The sequence below is a fragment of the Pyrus communis genome, chromosome 4, assembly GCF_963583255.1.
Source record: "Pyrus communis chromosome 4, drPyrComm1.1, whole genome shotgun sequence".
Classification (NCBI taxonomy): domain Eukaryota; kingdom Viridiplantae; phylum Streptophyta; class Magnoliopsida; order Rosales; family Rosaceae; genus Pyrus; species Pyrus communis.
The window spans coordinates 29,251,523-29,273,428 of record NC_084806.1 but is presented as its reverse complement, the minus strand read 5'-3'; the positions used below and the strand labels follow the sequence as shown (position 1 = coordinate 29,273,428).

The window sequence follows — 21,906 nt, the reverse complement described above, 5'->3', positions numbered from 1 at the left end:
TTTTGTTGCAAAATATTTTACTTTTGGCGACATCTTCATAAAAAAATGAAACGATAATGAGTATAATTTTTAATTAAATAATATGAAGTCATGTAAATGACAAACTAAATGCAAAGGGCAGATGCTTAGCACACAAGCTAGATGCAGCATCACTTAGCACATAAGCTATATGCAACATCACTTAGCGCACAAGTCCATGTAGCATCAATTAGCAAACAAGGTAGATGCAGAATTGGTTGTTAACGCACAATGTAGATGCATACTTGTTTTTAACACAAGCTTGATGCAGATTCCTTTTTTCTTTTTCTACAACATATTTATGTGCAGAACCAATTTACAAACTGAAAGTAGAACCATAATTAATTTACAAAGTGCAGCATCAGTACAAAGTACAGCATCAAACTAGACGGTTAATGTTTTTACTCACAAAATTTAGAAGCATATTCATTTTTTTTTTCAAATGTTGTTGAAGAATCAGTATACATATAAACTAAAAAAGTGAAACCAAAACACTGAAATTGTTTTTTCTCGAATTGGAACACTGAATTTTTTGTAAAATCAAGTGCAAAAACACTTGATAATGCATGCATTTTTGACAGTTTTCCAAAAGTATTTGCAAAAACAAGTGCAAAAACGCTTGATAATGCAACCAAAACTTTGATAATGCATTCATTTTTTACAGAGTTTGAAATATAATCATGCAAACGATTTTGAGTAATAGAAAAACCTTTAAAACACTAATCTTCTAGAAATCTGGCTAAACGTGTGTACCACTTACTGAAAATCCGGCTTGAAAGTATCGCAATCTATGGAGATTTTAGGGTTTTTTTTGCGAAAGTATCTTTTGCATGATAGTGTTTGAAATGATAGGTTTGAGGAAGATGAAGCCATTAGTTTAAGGTATTGAATAAGGGAAACCGGTTCGTTTTTATGGTTTTTTGTCATGTAATGGTTAACATGTATGTTTATTAAAGGTTCGTTTTTATGGTTTTTTTATGTTGGGCTTGGATTTCTGTTATTGGATCTTTTGTCCCTCCTTGAAATGTTTTAAAAGTTGTGGAATTGTGCAAAATATAGTATATATTTGGGACAAGGACCCTCTCCGAATCCTTTTTGTGGGAATTAAGGGGACCAATCAATCGTGTTCGTTCATCATACATCGTGCGGTTAGTTTTTGTTGAGTACTATTTATATTTAATTTTAAAATTAAAATTTAAAATTCACACGATGTATGATGAACAAACATGATTGATTGATTTCTCGGATCCCCACAAAGAGGATCCGGAGAGGATCCTATTCCATATATTTGTGTCTCTTAAAAGGCTCCCAAAAAAAATATTAATTAATAATTAATTTCTTTGTCAACATTTGAGATATCAAAGAAGCAACATTGCACTGTTAATATCGAACCGATTAATTCCTTACTCTCCCGACAGTCTTTACATTGGAGACTCTCTTTGTTGGTGTGGCGTGCGAAATCCAGACCTCAAAGCATTAAGCATGGCTGCTGTTTCCAATTCGCTGGCTCTTACAGGTAAGTTCCTCCCCATCATCTAATTAAACTAGAACTCGATTCGTTGCTTTGTTGGATTCTTTTCTCTTTTTTTTTTCCTAAAAAATCTTTTCTCGATTTACGAGACCCATGATCTTATAGATGCTAGGCTTAGATTTTTCGATGCGATATTCTGTAATCTGGGAGTAAACTGTTGTAGCTTACAGGTGTGCAAGTGGTTCTAGTTTATTCAAAATATCCCCTGCTGATTTAAGGGTTTTACATATATATCGGTTTCCATCATCTAAGTCGTGAGTGTTAGAACTCGTTTAACATTCTTGTGACATTTTCCATGTCAGAAAGTAATTGATTTGTGCACTATGTCTGTTTTTGAGCTCGATTTGGAATAATGGTTCGTTTTCTGTTCCTCTGAAATTCTTCGCCAGGATCTTCTCTGAACCCACCACAACAGTATCTTGGGAGTGTGACCCCGACAAACTTTTCGCTCACTTCAAAACGTATTGGGAAAATTCAACTTTCTAACTCCAAGAGGTCTATCTCAGTTCAGGCTGCATATAGGTATTCCGTTTGGTCTTGCGTTGTGATCACGACTGTTTTTCAGGGCACATGCTACTAGTTTAATGCAAAATCCATGGTTGCTGCTGATTTTCCTTAAGCATGACTTTCTCAGTGGAGTTCTGTTGTGTTGGATTTGTGTCTTTCCCGACAATATGTATATGATGATTATAATTGATCAGATTTCTGGACATGTTAGTTATCATAACTCAAACTATTAAATCGGTAAAAGATATAAATGAGATCAAAATTTCGTTTTCTATAAGATATATTTGCCTAATTACTCGTTGCAGGACTTAAACCAACACCTCACGGCACGAGCTACACATTCCTGTTTCACAAATTGGTTGAAGGATTGGAAAATATATTTTCATGTGTCTTGTCTTCTCCTATGATGAAAGAATGAGAAATGAGAGAGAATTACAATCTCTCCATTTTGAAATAAAGGAGATAATGGTGACAGACCTTTGAAGTGATGAGAGTATTATTATATGTCACATTGTGTCTTCTCTCCTACACAAAGGCCTGTTTAATTTCTCTTTCTCACCATCCAGTGTTGTGTTCAGTAATGAATAGTAATAATTTCATTTTCCCAGCTGTCAGTTGGTGGTGTTTTGACAATCTTACAATATCGTTGATATCAGATATGGTCTTTCGTAATTCAATTTTGTATTTTGGCCATTATATGTCATTTTCAGTTTCACCACATGTTATTTCAGTAATATTGTAATGTCAATCCCTACTTGTGCAATTACAGTGATGGTGGTAGGTCAAACAGTTCGGGGATCTTTGTTAGTGGCTTTGTTTTGGGAGGACTTATAGTTGGCACACTGGGCGCTGTCTATGCACCTCAGGTTGCTGTTCTTATTTTATATTAATTACCTTTTTTCCTCCCCGCAAATTCTCATATGATTGTTATTTTGTTCCGTGCTACTTTGTGTCCATCTTGTTCATCAGTCAATTATTTTAATTTTCTTAATGTTTATATTTTGTTAGTAATGAGTTATCCACTTTAACAAAGCGTTAAGTGTATACTCTGTACCGCACAACTGTTGTGGATTGTGTTCTGTGATATATAAATCTTGCAGTTTGTGGGCTATAGAGTTTTCTTTACTTGGTGCACCCTTGCATTAAGCTAATGAAACCATTTTTCCCACTGAGCGTTTTCCTTTTTAATCAACAGATCAGTAAAGCACTGGCTGGAGCTGACCGAAAGGATCTGATGAGAAAATTGCCCAAGTTCATATATGATGAAGACAAAGCTTTGGAGGTGAGAAGTTTCCCTTGAATGGTTGTCCCGATCTTTACATAATCAATTACGAGGATTATTTGAAATGGCCTTTGCTGCTTTCTGTTTGTTAATTTTCTTTGTTTTTCCCTATATTTACGCATTCTTTGGAGATGCTGAAATGCTATTTTGTTGTTGTTGTGGTTTTGGTCATTTGTTTCAAATTTTATCAATTATCTTCAATAACCATTACTTGCCAAAATGTTAGGTTTTATGTTGACTATAGGGAGAGAGAGACCATTGTGATTCTAATTCCGTAATCTTCTGTCTCTTTTCTTTCTTTATTTGCAAATTCACATTATTCATCTGTTTTTGCACCAAAATGTTTGGTTATATGTTGACTAGAGGGAGAGAGACCATTGTGATTCTAATCCCATAATCTTCCATCTCTTTTCTTTCTTTATTTGCAAATTCACATTGTTCATCTGTTTTTGCAAATTCAATTATCTTCAATAACCATTACTTGCCAAAATGTTCGGTTATATGTTGACTATAGGGAGAGAGACCATTGTGATTCTAATCCCGTAATCTTCTGTCTCTTTTCTTTCTTTATTTGCAAATTCACATTATTCATATGTTTTTGCATCGCAGAAAACACGAAAAATACTGGCTGAGAAGATAGCACAGCTGAACTCTGCGATTGATGATGTTTCTGGTCAGCTCCGATCAGAGGACGACCCAGATGAAGTATCTGTGAACTCAGAAGAAGTTGAGGCTGTTGTATGAGTCGCTCTAAATTTCATGAATTTCAGTGTTTCGATATCAATAATCAGTGTAGTATTTCTTTTCTGTGGAATCTCAAAATTTCTAATATTTGGACGATGCGAAATATAGGATTTTTCTCCTTTTCAGCTGTATTTTTTTCTCTAGTAATTTGTACCGTAAAATAATACCATATACTTTATACAAAAACAAAAGGAACAAAATAATACCATATCCATGCTTTGTGGCTGAGATCTTCAGTCCTTAGTTGTGGCTATTACATGCCTTTTTTGATATAAGCAAGATTGTTTAAACAACGGAGAGGGGGATTTAAACTCGGGTGCAAAGGAGAGCATACTCTTCTAACTTCTAATCAACTTGGTTGTTGCATGCCTTTTTCTTTCTTTTCTTTTCCTGGAAATAATTTTTCTTGTATTTTTGTTTGTTTTTGGGTCGGATTTCTATATTTGTCTCGAAAGAAATTCGACGAAGGGGCATTCTAGGAAGGGAGGGGTGGAAGTAATCCGCCCATAGACATTAGACATGATCTTATCTCCTATGTCTTCATGTACCATGCTATAACCACAGGTTCCTTTAATCCAGTTGCAACCATAATTTAAAATAAGGTAACGTCCACAATGCCAATGGTAAGCATTTCAACTGTGTATAAATAAATAAATAAATATATATATATATATGTATGTTGGCAAGTCAGTCCCCTAGCTCTAGTTGCTTGCAGCCATGGCCTCACACGCAGCTCTCACCTCTTTAAGAGTCCCGGCTAATACCAGGCTTCCCTCCAAGCCCTCCCACTCATTTCCCATCCAATGCTTCTCCAAGGTCTCTCTCTTTCTCCTGAGCAGGGTTCATTGCGTCGTGTTATTTATTGGCTTTGCTAGTTTGGTATAATTTGCTTACTCTTTTTTAGCTGTGCAGAGGCGTGAAGTTGGTGAGTTTTCAGGACTAAGATCGAGTTCATGTGTGACCTATGCAAGCAATGGCAGAGAACAATCCTTCTTTGATGCTGTGGCTGCCCAGCTTACTCCCAAGGTTTTATCTTCCCATTTTTATTCATTTCATTAGGCAATATATGCAATCTGTTTTACATTTCTTTAGAACATCTCGTATAGATATGATTCACCGAATTCTGAGCATGCTTCTGAGCTTTAGTTGATTGACTGAACCAGTACCACAAGCACAATAAAGCCATGTCTGAAAACCGTAACTCATATCTGCACTTAACAAACTGAAATGGTGTCGTGATGCCTCACAACTATTAAGTGCTACATCTACCATGCTTACGATATCGGCTATAACACATTGATTCAGTACAAAGGGTTACATTTCCATTTCCAGAAAATATTTTTGTGGACTCTCGGCAATGGCCAATATGATCCAAGGACGCTAACTTTTGATCGACATTATGTATTGGGTGGTTTCTCTGCTATATTGATTTTGTACTTATAATGTTTTGTTTGATTCATAGCAGACTGCAGGACCAGCTCCTGTCAAGGGTGAAACAGTGGCCAAATTGAAGGTGGCAATCAATGGATTTGGACGCATTGGCAGGAACTTCCTCCGATGCTGGCATGGCCGCAAGGACTCACCCCTAGAAGTCATTGTTGTTAATGACAGCGGTGGTGTCAAGAACGTAAGGGAACTTATGAGTATTATTTTCATTTAATATACTTTTGGAGAACCAAATTATTGGAATTATATTAGCTTAAATTAATATGGTTTTGGAAAATGTATATATACTGAAATTTAATTTAATCTGAATGCAGGCTTCGCACTTGCTGAAATATGACTCAATGCTGGGTACTTTCAAAGCAGACGTGAAAATCGTGGACAATGAGACCATCAGCGTTGATGGTAAGCCCGTCAAGGTTGTCTCTAACAGAGATCCCCTGAAGCTTCCATGGACTGAGATGGGCATTGACATTGTTATCGAGGTAACCGAATGCTGTTCTTAATACTTGAATATCAAGACCGAGGTTGCCCAGATATCTATTACAAAATAAGTCTAGTCTTTACTTAGCACGGAGCCTTGGATAGTATAGTAAATAGCACCTTATATAACAGAATTTGAAACCATACAGGGAACAGGAGTCTTTGTGGATGGCCCTGGTGCCGGCAAACATATCCAAGCAGGTGCCAAGAAAGTCATCATTACAGCTCCAGCAAAAGGTGCAGACATTCCTACCTATGTTGTGGGGGTGAATGAAAAAGACTATGACCACAACGTTGCCAACATTGTAAGGTCAGTGTTCTCAGATAGAGAGGGGGAAAAGCAAAAAGAAAACAGTTACTGAGCTCGGAGTAAATTCACTTCATATTGTAGAGGTATAAAAGTTTTATTTGTGTGTGTATCTGCAGCAACGCTTCTTGCACAACAAACTGCCTGGCTCCTTTCGTAAAGGTCCTGGATGAAGAATTCGGTAAGGCGTCATTTGTATGTTCAGCGGTACACCTTCGAGGACTAATCATTTCTTACTTATGAAAATTTGCAGGCATTGTCAAGGGAACCATGACAACTACTCATTCCTACACTGGAGACCAGGTAATGAATGGCGCCTACATTCTCCTCTGCATACAGATTTCATTCTTTCGTTTACGATCAAGCATTGACATTTTGATATTCCTGACGATGGAACAAGTAGCATCGTGTGGTGATATATGTAGTTCAATCTTATTGTATATTGGAATTATAATTTTATTCACGGCCTATTCCAGAGGCTTTTGGATGCTTCTCATCGGGACTTAAGGAGAGCTAGAGCGGCAGCGCTAAACATAGTCCCTACAAGCACTGGTGCAGCAAAGGCTGTGTCCCTTGTGCTGCCTCAACTTAAGGGCAAGCTCAACGGCATTGCCCTCCGTGTGCCAACACCTAATGTATCGGTGGTTGACCTTGTGATCAACGTTGCAAAGAAGGGTATTTCAGCAGAAGATGTCAATGCAGCCTTCAGAAAGGCAGCGGACGGACCACTTAAGGGAATATTGGCAGTGTGCGACGTTCCTCTTGTGTCTGTGGACTTCAGGTGCACGGATATTTCCTCCACCATAGACTCCTCCTTGACCATGGTCATGGGTGATGATATGGTCAAGGTGGTGGCCTGGTACGACAACGAATGGGGATACAGGTGAGATCAGTCATTACAAATCTACGAAGAGTTGTCCACTAAACAAAGTTAATGTTGCGTCGAATGCTAAGTCACTATCTATGCGATTGAGTGTTGATCTTCCTGTGGATCATTATGTTTTGCAGTCAAAGGGTTGTGGATTTGGCACATTTGGTGGCAAGCAAGTGGCCAGGCACGGCACAAGCGGGAAGCGGAGACCCATTGGAGGATTTCTGCAAGACAAACCCGGCTGACGAGGAGTGCAAAGTCTATGAAGCATAGGCTATCTTTTCGGCTAATTGTAGAGGAGCCAGGGTTTAGCAGTATTTGTTATCAGCAAATGCTTGTTTTGTAATGACAATTGTGTTATAACCAATCAAATGTCAAGTGTATATTATATAACAATTTGCACAGTTTTATTTCAAATGGAAAAACTCAACGACAAACACAATATATTAGAACATAAACACTTAATGAGATTATATATAAAATCACAAATCACTGACTTATTTCTTGAAGATAGAGGCTTGCAGAAGCAATCTCCTAAGACAGAAATTCGTCCCTACACGAGTGCAGCAGTCCTTGGACGTCTATCTTGCAGGATACAACTATCTAATCCAAGTTCTTGCACTCGAACTCGGATTCTTGGCGAATTAGTTGTGGTGTTTCTCTGTAAACTGTGAAGAATTTGATGGAAGATTTGTATCTTGTTTCTGATCCGACAGCCATATATAATGGCATAAACGAGCAGTTGAAACTGTTCATAAATGAGCAGTTGAAACCGTTCATAAACGAGCAGTTGAAACCGTTCATAAATGATCGGTTTTATCATTTCAAAAAAAAAAAAAACTGAATGAAAAGATCAAAAACGTAAAAATGATACTTGGGTTTTTCGTAAATCTGAGCCCATGATCGGTTTTATCATTTCAAAAAAAAAAAAATTGAATGAAAAGATCAAAAACGTAAAAATGATACTTGGGTTTTTCGTCCATCCGAGCCCATGATCGGTTTTATCATTTCAACAAAAAAAAAACTGAATGAAAAGATCAAAAACGTAAAAATGATACTTGGGTTTTTCGTCATCCGAGCCCATGATCGGTTTTATCATTTCAAAAAAAAAAAACTGAATGAAAAGATCAAAAACGTAAAAATGATACTTGGGTTTTTCGTCCATCCGAGCCCATGATCGGTTTTATCATTTCAAAAAAAAAAATTGAATGAAAAGATCAAAAACGTAAAAATGATACTTGGGTTTTTCGTCCATCCGAGCCCATGATCGGTTTTATCATTTCAAAAAAAAAAAACTGAATGAAAAGATCAAAAACGTAAAAATGATACTTGGGTTTTTCGTCCATCCGAGCCCATGATCGGTTTTATCATTTCAAAAAAAAAAAACTGAATGAAAAGATCAAAAACGTAAAAATGATACTTGGGTTTTTCGTCCATCCGAGCCCATGATCGGTTTTATCATTTCAAAAAAAAAAAAATTGAATGAAAAGATCAAAAACGTAAAAATGATACTTGGGTTTTTCGTCCATCCGAGCCCATGATCGGTTTTATCATTTCAACAAAAAAAAAAACTGAATGAAAAGATCAAAAACGTAAAAATGATACTTGGGTTTTTCGTCCATCCGAGCCCCAAGGCCCAAGGCCCATATTTGACATTTAATATATGCATCCAAACCCTCCAAGTCTAAGGCCCAAAGTCCTGGCTTTGGCCCAAATCAATTCAAACTATAAGTGAGTCCATTCACTTATAAAGGTGATGTTCAAGGAGTGTTTGGGCGATGTGGGACTCCAAGTCCCACATAAAACACAAGTTCCAACAAATTGAATGACAATTGAGGAGGGGGAACAAAATCAAGTAAATTACAAATTAAGACAATTCTCTGAATGATTATCTTTTGAAATAATTATTATCATCAGAGTTTTCTGTTCAAAATTTGAATCAGATTTTGTCCAATCCAACCGCTGCTGTTCAATTTAATACAGTTTCCTCACATCTAAAGGTCTTCTTCGCTTAACTCTTCTTGAGCACCCTAAATTGATGGGAGCAAATTGAGCGCAAGCAGTCTACAACGCATAGGCTACCTATTTTGCCTTTTTTAATAGACTATTCATTCGACTCGAATTTAAAACCTTCTATATATAAAATATTGTAACTGGAATAAAAATGATACATCACGTGTTTTTATATAAATGATGAAAAATATCTCCTACTTCTCTGACCGCCACATCACCATACTCTCTCTCTCTCTCTCTCTCTCCCTTCATCATGCCACCCCTCATCGCCGCCGCCACCAAAATTCATCGTGCCACCCCAGTATAGTCATCACCACTCCTGCATTTCAACCACCAACAATTATTCCTTCCCCCCATCTTAATATTCAAACCTCTCTTTACGATTCTCATCAAACAACCCACTTGCAGATCAAGTCTCTCTCTCCCACCACCACGGCCCCACGACCTCCATCTCCATCTCCATACCTCCTGTAGACATCAAAATTTCGGTGAAATGAATGTTGACCAATAATTAAAATTTCAACGCTCACGTGTCACATAAATTTTACATGTAGCGTGTGACTCAACAAAAAATCGAAATAAATTGGAAAGGTCATCAAATAGGACACGTGTCATTACCTGGCAGAAATGATTTATTTCATCTGATTATTTAAATCCAAAAATCAAGTTTTAGAATTCTATAAATAGGAAGCCAAGGCATTCATTTCAGGGGGAGAAAGAAAGGAAGGAAGAAGAAGAGAAAGAAAGAAGGGAATTTACATCACACCAAAACCTTGAAGCCTTGAAACTCTAAAGCTCTCAAGCAAAATCCCGAAGGATCAAGAAAACACTCTTCGTTCTTCGTCAAACCCTCCTTCAAGGTCAAGCCCCAACGGCCCTTGAAGAACTTCCGCCGACTCAAGATCAAGCCCCGACGGCCCCTTGAAGAAAGTGTTCATCATCCGTTCGTCCTAAGATCAAGCCCCAATGGCCCTTTGGATCAACAACCTCAACAAATCCACACATCCAATCAGTCTTCAAGATTAGGCCCAAAAGCCCTTGAAGATCCGCTCATCCATCAACCCTCAAGATCAAGCCCCGACGGCCCCCTTGAAGAAATCCATACACCCAGTCTTCAAGATTAGGCCCAAAAGCCCTTGAAGATCCGCTCATCCATCAACCCTCAAGATCAAGCCCCGACGGCCCCCTTGAAGAAATCCATACACCCAGTCTTCAAGATCAAGCCCAAAAGCCCTCGAAGATCCGTTCATCAACTGTTCATCCCTAGATCAAGCCCCGACGGCCCTTTGGATCAACAGCTCATCCACAAACCTACACCCTACGAAGATAGAATCAGAGGATCAAATTACAAAGAGATTGTAACCCCAAAATCATTAAATACAAAAATATATTTTGTACACGTATTCTTGTTTCTTGTTTCAGGAATTTTCCGTGTTTACACCTCCCTCTTGCACTACGACCTCCAAGCCACCATAGCACCACAATCTGCTCGATTTACCAAAAATGGGTACCCACTTTGTTGATATCAGTTTTGAAATAGCCATTCCGAATTAAACTCAATTATTCCATAAACAACTATGGAGGGTAATTTATCACAAGATCATTCATTCTCCTTATGGAAATGATGTATTGATACTTAAGGGGTTGTATCCAATTGTAATTTTGAGAGATTTTAATTCTTTTAATGAATCTAGGGGTATTCGATCAGAATTTTAAGTGATTCTCTGAAATTTAAGGTGTATTCAATTAGAATTTTAAGATAGTTTATTAAAATCTTTAGAAATCCGGTGTATTCAATTAGGATTTTAAAGAAGTTTATATAACATTATAGGTGTATTCAATTAGAAATTAATTTTAAAGAATTTGAGAAAATTGAAGAATTAGAGGGAATTGGAGATATTTCGTAGTGTATTTTAAGCATTTACAAATCTCACCTCTCCCCATGAGATTTCGAGGTAATCGAATCAAAATTTTATATGGAATCTCAACAAATCAATTAAACTCTATAAAAATCCATGGATTTATAAATCCATTAAAATCTCTCAAATTTTCAATTGAATACACCCTCTTTAATCTAGAAGTAACATATATTAGTGAAAGATGTGCCTTACTATATTTAACACAATATATTAAATCAAATGCTTCATTTTTTATGAATATATAGACATGTGCTTGTTCTATTTCAATTAACTTACTAATATCCATGATCTTAGGGCATAATCTGAATATATTTAGCCTGCATAAAGATCACTTACAAAAATGATTTGCATTTACCAATGGAAATAGATCTGGTTGTACAATGCTCAAAGAGGCAAACATTTGTTGCTACATTTTCAAATGTTTTAGAAATACATATCCTCAGCTAGTCATGAATGTCTTTGATTAAGACCAATGTTCCATTCATATTTGCAAGGCATGTGGTCTACCGTAAAACACAAACACTCCAACTATCATTTATGAAAATAATGCAACTTGTATTGCTCAAATGAAGAAAATATTCATCAAGGGTGATAAAACTAAATGTATATCTTCAAAGCTTTTCAATACACATAAGCTTAGAAAGGCCAAAGTAATTGAAGTTAAGACAAATTCCAATACCCACTATAACGATTGGTTCGTTAAACTTAATATAATCAGGAAGAGATATCGATGAGGAGGAGTTTCCACTCCAAAAGTACGCAACTTCAAACATATCGTACGTGTACTATTTTATCACATTGGTCATTTTTCTAACAAATTAATGTGATTATCAATAATATGTAGGCATACAAAGAAGAGTGTTGTAATAATATGAATGCCCACACATCGAAAGGAGAAGAAGAAACAAGTGGTGGATGACAAAGCCACACACAATTCACCTACAAATCACTAACAAAGCCATTTTGTTCGTACTTCACATCATCTACTTAAATAGGTGTGGAGACCTTATTTGTAAACACGTCACCAAGTCTTTTGCCAAAATAAAAATAAAACATAAAAATAAAAAAAAACACGTCACCAAGTCTTATCATTTCTATGAGAGAACAAGAGGTCTACGCAAACCAAAGAGGAGAGAAAAATAGTTAGCTACTTTAGTGAGAGTATATCTTTGGACTTGTATTATTTTAGATGATGAAAAAAACTAGTGATCTTGCTTAGAAGGCATAGGTACATTAACTGAATCTTATAATCGTGTAGGTACTGTTGACTCTAAAAATTACAAAACCTACGTGGCGCACAGGCCGAGTAACTAATAAGCTAACTACGTCCTTCGGTCGAATGCGGGGCGTGCCAACTCGTCGGCCGAGCTTGGCCGAGGAGTAAAATTTGTTGATGTTGCGTTGAGAGCGTTGTTGACTTCTCTATCTTGCGATTGCGACCGAGGAAGGAACACTCTCGGTCTCTGGGTTCTACAGCCTGAAGACAAGGCTACTAATTCTGCGAAGTTCACAAATCGTCGGAGCCCGATTCGGTCACTGTGATTATATTCGTCAGAGTATAAGCACGTCGAATCGAGACCAAACTATATGGGCACAGGTACTCAAACGTGATATATGTCTTGATGGTAAACATAGTTCGGCCGTCGGAATGCCAAACCCTGAAACTTACTTGCGAGTATCCAATCATAAAACCAGTCGGCGTCCAGTACGCCGAGTAATGCAATTCGTAACACCTGACTATGCCGAGAAGGCTAGTAAGGTGACCTCTGCCAACAAAGGTTCGAAAACCCTTCTCGCCCGAGACTGAGATAGATAACTGGTCGACCTCGACGCAGTGCTGTTTATCCAAACTGAAGGTGCTTCTCGGTCGGCTGATTCTGCGGCAGCAGTGCTGTTTATCCAAACTGAAGAAGCTCGCCAGGTGCTTCCACAGTGCTGTTTATCCAAACTGAAGGTGTGTCGGCAGGAAAAGAAAAGGAAAAATCTCAAGATGTTTGAGAGGTTTTGCGCAGGGCAATTGTATGCTGATTTTGAAGGGGCTTTTCTGTTGCATGATTTATTGTATTTATAGCACCCCATTCCTTGAGACCAATTCTGATTTGGATTGGGAGTCCTTGTCCCATTTCGAGTCTAACTCGAATAAACCTACTCCCACTGGGATTCTAAATTTTCCTTCTTTTCGAGGCTTTATTCCTTGCCGGTCGAGAATCCTGGTCGCACCAGGACTTCCTCGACCCTTTCTATTTATCCGGACTACTTAGGATAGGATTTGGCCGACCCTACCAACTGGCCCGGGATTTATTATTCGGCCCATAGTATATGTCATTACCTTGGGCCGAGCACATCCTGCTGCTCGGCCCAACAATAATATTTTGGGCCCAAACAGGTACACTAATCGAATCTTGTAATCAATCATTTTACAAAAAATAATACATTTTAATCTGTGAAAAATTCTATAAGAAGCAAATTTTAGACCATCTTTCATGATCATTTGATATGACAATTAATATTAGACCAAATCATACTATTTACAAAATATAATTTAAAAATTAATCATTTCAGGTCACCGTTAATCTTTCGGACCTCTTTTGATTAAAAAATTCCCAGTATTCAATTTTTATAACAATACTTGCAGCTGAATTTTTAAAATCGGAGAATCTCATCCCCTTTTTTCTTTCTTCGTCGCTTTATCTTCTTTTCCATCATTCAATCCCATTTCATAGCTCTCAGATCGCTCTCTTCAACTCAACAGTGCTGCCCTCAGTTGCCCCCTCTGCTTTTCCAACTCTTTTCCTTTCCCTTTTTTATTTTCTCCATTTCTTTTTATTTTCTTTTCAATTCATTCCATATCAATCGTTTCCAAATTCGACATTACTCCTCTCCTCTCGTTTCTCGCCAGCCAAACACGTTCCGTGTCTGGAAATGTCGATCTCATCGACGTCTTGTAGTGGAGTCCTTGTGTGGTGATTTTGACTGAATATGGTATTCTGTGTTGGGTTGCCCAGAAAACTGAAGGGAAAGGGAGAACCCCGGAAACCAAAAAAAAGGTAAATTCTTAATTTGAATGTTTGTTCTGTGCTTGTTTTCTCATTTTTGTGCAAGTTTAAGTACCTGTCTTTTATCGGTTAATGAGATGTTAATGAATTTAGGAGCCACAAAGATTTGCGAGGTTGTAAAGTCAACCGAGTTTTGTTTGAGTAATCAAATTTCTTTTCTTGTGATTAGACAACGGAATGCTTCAATTTATCTCCTTTTTTTCGAGGGCATATAGTTTTAAACAACCTAACCAATTGCTAAGTATGCTGCTGCACATGATTTCACCGCTCGTGTTCTATATGAATTTTTGTGAGTGCCAAACGTATGTGCAAATACGTTCTGAAGTTTACTCAACTCTTGCTCAGTATCTTATGCTTGTGGTTTTATTTCATCTTTTAGGGTTGATGACTCTTGCAAGAGAGTGCGTTCTTTTGCTTGCTAATGATTACAGAACAGAATGTACTCTGGGAGACCATCCGGTGGAGAATCTCTTCATCAAGATGTTGAAGCTTTGAGTGTGTCAAAGCGTCTCATGAGAAGTGTTAGCCAGAAGTTGAGGAAGAAGAATCAGAGATCTGTAGGAGATGAGGATGATGATGATGATGATGATGATGATGGTGTGAGGGGAATATCTTTGAGATGTCTTACTCTGTATGGTAGGGGTGGAGGTTGCAGAGTAGGCGTTGACACAGGTGATGATTTTGGGGATACCAGTAACAGGAGGAGGCCTTCCAGTGCCAGGGATGATGGCAAAGGATACAGGCCAATATGTGGTACCGATAATTCTGGAGTTGATTGCTTCTCGTATGGGGTGAGGGAGAGATTTTTGAAGAAACATAACAGAAAGGATTTTGAGCTTGAAGAATCAATAAGAAATAGTAGGATGCACATTTTTCTTCCAGATGACATACTGGAAATGTGCTTGGTGAGGCTCCCACTAACCAGTCTCATGACTGCACGCCTCGTGTGCAAGAAATGGAAACACTTGACTACTACAACTCGTTTCCTGCAGATGAGACGGGAAGGCTCACATCAGAACCCATGGTTGTTTCTTTTTGGTGCTGTTAAAGATGGTTATTGCTCTGGGGAGATACATGCATTGGATGTGTCTCTAAACCAATGGCATGGTATAGATGCTGGCATTCTAAAGGGAAGGTTCATGTTTTCTGTTGCTAGTGTCCAGGATGATATTTACATTGTTGGAGGTTGTTCTAGCTTGAACAACTTTGGGAGGGTGGATAGGAGCTCATTTAAGACACACAAAGGGGTGATACTGTTTAGTCCCCTAACAAAATCTTGGCGCAAAGTTGCTCCAATGAAGTATGCAAGATCAATGCCTATTTTAGGAGTTTCGGAGGTAACTTCAGATTTTTCCACCAGTCAAAGTTATCAAAGTCGCCAAGATAGACGTATTTCCAGATCACGGGTAGGTGGAGTGTCAGAGGTTTATGAAGATCCTCACAGGCTTTCTCTTAGGCGTCAACACAGACATTCTGCTGACGACAATGAGTCTTTGGTGTTGCCCAATAGAAAGTCGTATAAATTTTTGAAACAAAAAAGTGATCACTCATCCATGAAGGGTTGTAGAAGGTTTGTGCTCATTGCTGTAGGTGGTCTTGGATCCTGGGATGAACCTTTGGATTCTGGAGAAATATATGATTCCGTTTCAAAGAAATGGACAGAAATTCGAGGGTTGCCTGTGGACTTTGGGTTTGCTTGTTCTGGGGTTGTTTGTAATGGGATGTTTTATGTTTATTCTGAAACTGACAAGCTCGCAGGATATGACATAGAAAGGGGTTTCTGGATTGGAATCCAAACCACTCCTTTCCCACCCCGCGTTCATGAATATTACCCAAAACTGGTATCTTGTAATGGCCGGCTCTTCATGCTTTCTGTCTTCTGGTGCGAAGGGGATGGTCAGATAGGCCGGAGAAACAAGGCCGTTAGAAAAGTATGGGAGCTGGATCTCATGCACCTTAACTGGACCGAGGTCTCAATACATCCTGACGCTCCAATGGACTGGAATGCTGCGTTTGTGGCAGACAGAAACGTGATATTCGGTATTGAGATGTTCAAAATATTTGGTCAAGTATTGGATTTTTTGACTGCATGTGATGTGTCTGATATGGGGATGAAGTGGAGTCATATCTCAAGGAACTTTGTAACTCGCGAGCTGGATGCTTCTTCGTGCTTGTCCAAGTCAATGGCTGTGCTACATCTGTAAGGTAAAGACTGTAAAGTCCTCTCTACATTGTAAATCACAGAAACAAAATATTACACGCATGATCATCAACGCTGTTGTTCTCTCTTTCTTCTCAAGAGCATTGTGGGCGTACCTGCTACTGGCAATTTCAGTGTTGAACGGTTTGAATGGATGTTCTTGATAAAAACCCCGACCAGTAGGGAAATATATGGTATGCTCGCTCGCTCGCTCATGTAGTCGCGGATGTAATTTGTTCACCAACATTCATGAAATTGATTCTGTAATAATTATTCCCCCCGCATCATGTTCATATGTTGCAATTATATTGAATTGAATTGAATTTTGTTGATTTTATTTTTATTTAACAAGCTTTAATTTGGGGTAAAATTCGGAATATAATTTAAGTTTCAAGGGTATCCCAAAAAAACTTGTAAATTTAAACATAAGCGTCCAAAGACGAAACTCGAGCGTAAACACAACTTTCCTTGGGAATTTCTACGCAAAAAGCAGTTCATTAACAGACCCAAGTCGATGGACACACCACCATGAACCATCCTTAAAAACAAATGAAAAAATCTGTATACAACAAATATATACCCTCCTCCAATTGCACCTTCGCAAACTATAACAATAAAAACCACCGGAAAGATGCCTATCCTGCGTTCGGAAAGACACCAGAGAAGTTCGGTAACCTGTCAACGTGCTTCAGGGCATGTTCAGCAATCTGCCGCGTTCGATAGTCACCATGCTGGAAGGCATCAACAAGTGCGGTGCTCACGTTCGGATCCCCAGAAACTTCATAGGCTATCTCATCACTCCGCAATAGTCTTTCAACTACCCAGACTGCCCTCCTCCTCAGATTCTCTGTCCGTTTCTCTAACAACACGTCAAGAATAGGCTTCACACCCTCTGCTTCACACAACACCATAACCCCTTGTTCAATATCAACCCCATCATCCAACAAAGTAGAGAGTGCTGCAAGTGCTGCTTCGACCACCTTCTCATTTGTGTGGTCGAGAAGAGCTACCAACTTTTCCACAGCATGTCCCTCCAGGAGACAAAAACTTTCTCTAAGTGAACACGTCCCACGATGAAGCCGACACAATCCATTTATGGCAGGTTGTTTGCTAAAACATGGAAAAACTGAAGCACAGAAACTTGGTGTGGGCAACTCGGGCAATCTTGTCAAATTTTTGGATTCTTGTGATAAGTTCTCCAATGCTGCTGCCGAACTCATCTGCACATTCTCCAGTCCATTGGCCTGTACAAGTTCAATGAAAAGTGCAGCAAGATTAAGTTCACGGCACAGAGCAACTGCATCTTGCTCATCAGCCAACACAAGCGTAACCCTTGCTAGAACTCGTACAAGTCCTTCTAAAAATGGCGTCACAAAGCGGCCACCCTTACTCCCCCCTTGGCGGATCTTAACTACTCTAGAATGTATCAGCTTAAAGGCACCATCATCTAGCATTTGCCTGGCAAGGCCTAGATCCCTCTCCGGAAGTTCAGCTACGAGGCCAATGGCTGCTGCTTGCTCTTCAGTGATTGAAATATCTTCTGATATGACTTTAATTAGGCTTCCAAGTTGGCCCACTGTGCCACGTAGGGCATCAGCTAGCTCCTGACCCACATGTGGGGAGAGGTTCTGGAGAAGTTTAAAGGAAGCCACACGCAATTCCTTTTGTGGAGCCTCAATAAACTGCACCAAACTAATAATGGCACCGGAGCTTTTAATGGCGGCAACAACACTCAGAACAGCTGAAGGAGAGCAAGTGAGTCCAACAAGAACCTGGAGAAGCTTGCTCTCGATTGCTGGTCCAGTGTTGCTAATGAGATGTAGTAGGTTATGGACAATGTCTTCAGAGACTAGCGTTTGCTGATCAGGTCCAACCAAGATCGAATCAAAATCATAGTCCGAGCTAACAACATTAGCAAGAATTGTTGCAGCAACCTCTTTCAATCGCATAGGAAGCTGGTTAGTCCCAACGGTAAAGAGATCTTTGACCAGAGACGGAAGTATTCCTGCTTCTATCAGCACCTTGGCACTCGCCTCACAAGATGAAATTTGGTTGAGAGCTTTCAAAGCTGCTTCTCTTGACTGCATATTACCACTTCTCATGATATTGATCAAAGCTGAACCAACACTTTTAGCCACTAGGACCTTTACATCATTGTCCAAAACTAATTCACCAAGGAAATTAGCCATCGAAAGTTGGGTTTCTGGAGGGCCTGCAATCATGTCAACAAGGAAATTTGAGTTATGCTCAACATAGTTTTTTTAAGAGAGATAAAACTTAAATATCTTAGTTTAAAACAATAAAAGAAAAGTATAGCTCAAACTAATACCAACAGTCCACCATACAGCAAAACCCCCCCATGAACTACAATATCAGAGGTGGAAATAGAGGAAATTAATGTGTACTCGAGTTTAGACCAAGAAGTCATAGGCTGGACAGCAACATTAATTATTACAAAAAATAAAAAATGGATAGTTGTCTCATAAGTAGGAAAACTCATCTTGGGTCAAATACTCATCAGAATCGTGCAAGCTATGGTGGACTGGAGACGATAGGCAAGGTGCAGAAATTACGATAGTTCAGTTCAGCACGGTTTTTTGTATTGTCTTTGAAAAAAGCATATATATAAAAATAAATGTTTCTTTACCATATTTGCAGGCCTTGTAGCCCATCACTAAGTGCGAAATAAATTGTCCAAAGAGTATTGGCTGTTTGGTTGCCCTACTTCTAGCAACATACTGAGAAAAGTGTAAAGATAAGAGAAAGTACAAGTACCTTCACGAATTTGTGTCAGAAGAGGCTGCAGTCTACCATTTTCAGCCATCTGTCTCACATTGTTCTCATACTTCTCCAGATTCTCCAGTGTTTTGTCAGCGTTCTCAACAGTCAAAATGTTATCTGATTTGCTACTTGTCATTCCAACCAAAATAAGAATCGCTCCATTAATTGAACCAATCTTCTCACATAAGGCTTCAGATTTGGATAGTTCATACAGCAAAGATACAGCTTCCTCCCTCTCTTTGGATTGCTCGTGAGACAAGAACTTCACTATAGTTCGTACTGTGTCCCCATCAGCCAATACTTCCTATAACCAAAACCAAACAGATATTAATATGAGTCCCTACAAAACATCCATGTTTACAATTTCATGGAAAACGAAAAGAGAACCAGAAAAATCTAGGATTACCTTATTATCGGAATCCTCCTCCACCACAGTTTTAAGGGTTTCCAAGGCTTTACACCTTACTTTACGACTGCTGCTCTTCAACATGTCAACTATCATAGGTATCAGCCCTGCATTGCGGGCATCGTGCTTATTTGATCTGCTTTTTTGGCAGATTTGCTGGACAAACTTCAAGGCCAAAAGAACTTCACTTTCTGAGCTGCTCAGATTCATCGACTGTCGAGCCATATCAAGCTGAGCAGATTCATTTCTAGCATTCCACTCTTCAATGGTGTTCCTCAGCGCTATGCTAGGCTTTAGCTCAGCGCTTTGCAATTCTTGTAGTGTCAGTGGGCAGACCAACTTCCTTCCACTCTGCTTGCATTCCCTAAACCACTTTTCAATTGCTTCTCGCTCAAATGTTTGACCGTTTTCTAAGGTAACAGGATTGCGCATAACTTGCTTCGTTAAAGGACAAAAAAATGCATCATAAATAGGCTCTATGTGCATTCTCTCAAATTTATGGCTGTCATCTGACTGACTGCCAGTATCATAGTTTCCATGCCAACTGTCAGCCATCTGACCTAAATCCTCCTACTGCACCAAAGTAAGATAGCACACGGTTAGAACAGCACACCAACAATCACAAACTAGCGGTAAAACTGAATCAGCCCTAAAATCAAAAGAAAACCAAAATGAACGGGTGCAAAGTGTATAGGAAATGAACTGAACTGTTTTCTAACTACACATGTGTAGTATACTGCAAGTGTTGGCATTGCACGAATGTTGTAGACAAACTACACTAGATTGGGTCAGTAAGATACACTAGAGCAGCAAAAATTATCACGTTCGACTAAGAACTGGAAATTAGAATCAAACATTCCAACTTTCCTATATCTTGCGGATCAACAAAACTAATATGTGGAATCACTGAACTCTAGGTGTTGCCAACAGCTTGATGTCAGCTTTTAAGGAAGAAGCTACAAAATGCAATATTTGCATTTCCCACTTGAACTACAAGCAGTAGAAATAGGGAGCAGAGTAAAGTGAAAAAGACACAATCAGAGCATTGGATCGGTAAGATAAAGCACAACAACACCTAACCCAGAAACAATGCGTTCTAAGAAACTGCAAATTCATCATCTTTACGAAGTGTCTTCCACGGGGCCGAGGTGGATCCAGATTGATCACCGCACAGATCAGGGTTTCGATTAGATTAGATTAATCTGGTAATTCAGACAGATTCAACAAAAAGTTGAGTAAATTACATAGTTGTGAATGAAAACCATGCCCAATTATTAAGTTTAGTAAAAGGTTTATGCTTTTTTAAACTAAATTACCAGAAAAGAAAGAAAAAAAAGAAACAAGTGCATACCTAATGCTTTGAGTAGTTATAGAGTTGTGGTGGTCAAGGTCCAAGGATGCTTTGATTTGAGAGAGACCCCTAATCCCTATTCTAATTTAGGTCTAAGAATTTCTTTTTCTTTTTTCTTTTTTCTTTTTTGTAATACGTGGTTGTTGATGATCAAGTATGAAGTTTGATGATCTGAGAAAAAGGAAGAGGGATAGAGAGAGCCAAAAGCCCAAAGGCAAGAACCTAAACAGAAACACAACAGCAGCAGCAATACCAAGTACCAACACGAACAAAATAAAGAAAAGCAGGAGAAAAATTAATTTTGGATATTTGTATGCAACAATTCAAGAGTGAGAGAGAAGGTTGACTTGATGAGAATAGTCATCTCTGCCCTCCCAGCTTCTCTGTGTGCGACGCAGAGCAGAGCGGGCCATAGCTTCACCCGCCTACCACCGATTATTTAACCGCCGATTAAAAAATGATTAAAAACTCTCAAAACACTGCCGTTGGTTACGTCATTTTTTTTCCTTCTGTATAAATCATATATTCATAAAATAAATTGAAATCGAATTTGGCATTCACAATAATTAAATTCAAAACATTTTATTTACAAATTAAAAGAAATATCACTATCGTGTAATATCAAGTGTCACTTACATTTGTGTGTTTCAAATTTAAAAATTAACATATATTTGTTTGTTTGTGAAAGATTTTCCTTATTATTTTCACCACATTTCAGGAGAGAGCTCAAAAGGACTATTAGGTACGTGAATTGGTTTCGAATTGAAGGAGAGTGGGTGAATGGAAATGGAAGGAAGATAAAACTTTAACATTGACACGTCCCGATCTCGATATTCCCCGAATACCAAGGTAAGCACGTGCTGACTGACACTCGAAGGTGATGCAACCCATTTAGAATGCATGAGAACATGAACGTATTCAGAGCATAGAACTAAACTAGAGCTCCAAAAGAATGATATAAAATTGAATGAATGAAAGAGTGGAGACTCTTCTG

General features: G+C 38.6%; 4 protein-coding genes across 5 annotated transcripts; 3 read left to right on the top strand and 1 right to left on the bottom strand.

The window, feature by feature from the left end:
* Nucleotides 1-1,377: 1,377 nt before the first annotated feature.
* LOC137732229 (uncharacterized) lies at nt 1,378-4,145 on the top strand. The gene is made up of 5 exons (XM_068471531.1): nt 1,378-1,534; nt 1,939-2,071; nt 2,826-2,922; nt 3,252-3,338; nt 3,948-4,145. Exons 1-5 carry the CDS (start codon nt 1,501-1,503, stop codon nt 4,080-4,082), a joined length of 486 nt encoding a protein of 161 aa, XP_068327632.1. The 5' UTR covers nt 1,378-1,500; the 3' UTR covers nt 4,083-4,145.
* A 295-nt stretch (nt 4,146-4,440) lies between these two features.
* On the top strand, nt 4,441-7,527 carry LOC137732228 (glyceraldehyde-3-phosphate dehydrogenase B, chloroplastic-like). Its single transcript, XM_068471530.1, has 10 exons — nt 4,441-4,684; nt 4,798-4,898; nt 4,995-5,108; nt 5,548-5,709; nt 5,843-6,010; nt 6,158-6,318; nt 6,435-6,496; nt 6,569-6,618; nt 6,792-7,198; nt 7,324-7,527. The coding sequence occupies exons 2-10, from the start codon at nt 4,800-4,802 to the stop codon at nt 7,457-7,459; spliced, it is 1,359 nt and encodes a 452-aa protein (XP_068327631.1). The 5' UTR covers nt 4,441-4,684; nt 4,798-4,799; the 3' UTR covers nt 7,460-7,527.
* Nucleotides 7,528-13,728: 6,201 nt separating this feature from the next.
* On the top strand, nt 13,729-16,709 carry LOC137730960 (F-box/kelch-repeat protein At5g42360-like). The gene is made up of 2 exons (XM_068469980.1): nt 13,729-14,165; nt 14,554-16,709. Exon 2 carries the CDS (start codon nt 14,612-14,614, stop codon nt 16,376-16,378), a length of 1,767 nt encoding a protein of 588 aa, XP_068326081.1. The 5' UTR covers nt 13,729-14,165; nt 14,554-14,611; the 3' UTR covers nt 16,379-16,709.
* A 111-nt stretch (nt 16,710-16,820) lies between these two features.
* On the bottom strand, nt 16,821-21,400 carry LOC137730959 (U-box domain-containing protein 44-like). Of its 2 annotated transcripts, none has more exons than XM_068469978.1 (4): nt 21,260-21,400; nt 19,562-20,134; nt 19,150-19,459; nt 16,821-18,586 (listed from the first exon to the last, which is right to left on the bottom strand). In XM_068469978.1, exons 2-4 carry the CDS (start codon nt 20,114-20,116, stop codon nt 17,010-17,012), a joined length of 2,442 nt encoding a protein of 813 aa, XP_068326079.1. In that variant the 5' UTR covers nt 20,117-20,134; nt 21,260-21,400; the 3' UTR covers nt 16,821-17,009. The 2 variants fall into 2 exon arrangements, with proteins under 2 accessions (XP_068326079.1, XP_068326078.1); XM_068469977.1 differs by having other exon boundaries at nt 20,913-21,368.
* Between the last annotated feature and the right edge of the window lie 506 nt (nt 21,401-21,906).

Bases quoted from the DNA above. Each gene is read 5' to 3' on its own strand.
- LOC137730960 (XM_068469980.1), top strand. From the start codon at position 14,612: ATGTACTCTGGGAGACCATCCGGTGGAGAATCTCTTCATCAAGATGTT.
- LOC137732228 (XM_068471530.1), top strand. From the start codon at position 4,800: ATGGCCTCACACGCAGCTCTCACCTCTTTAAGAGTCCCGGCTAATACC. The intron at 6,497-6,568 runs GTAAGGCGTCAT...GAAAATTTGCAG, and splicing joins GGTCCTGGATGAAGAATTCG to GCATTGTCAAGGGAACCATG. The intron at 6,619-6,791 runs GTAATGAATGGC...GGCCTATTCCAG, and splicing joins ATTCCTACACTGGAGACCAG to AGGCTTTTGGATGCTTCTCA.
- LOC137730959 (XM_068469978.1), bottom strand. From the start codon at position 20,116: ATGGCTGACAGTTGGCATGGAAACTATGATACTGGCAGTCAGTCAGAT. The intron at 19,460-19,561 runs GTAATCCTAGAT...TTTTGGTTATAG, and splicing joins AGGAGGATTCCGATAATAAG to GAAGTATTGGCTGATGGGGA. The intron at 18,587-19,149 runs GTACTTGTACTT...ACATGATTGCAG, and splicing joins TCTGACACAAATTCGTGAAG to GCCCTCCAGAAACCCAACTT.
- LOC137732229 (XM_068471531.1), top strand. From the start codon at position 1,501: ATGGCTGCTGTTTCCAATTCGCTGGCTCTTACAG. The intron at 2,072-2,825 runs GTATTCCGTTTG...GTGCAATTACAG, and splicing joins TCAGTTCAGGCTGCATATAG to TGATGGTGGTAGGTCAAACA. The intron at 2,923-3,251 runs GTTGCTGTTCTT...TTTAATCAACAG, and splicing joins GCGCTGTCTATGCACCTCAG to ATCAGTAAAGCACTGGCTGG.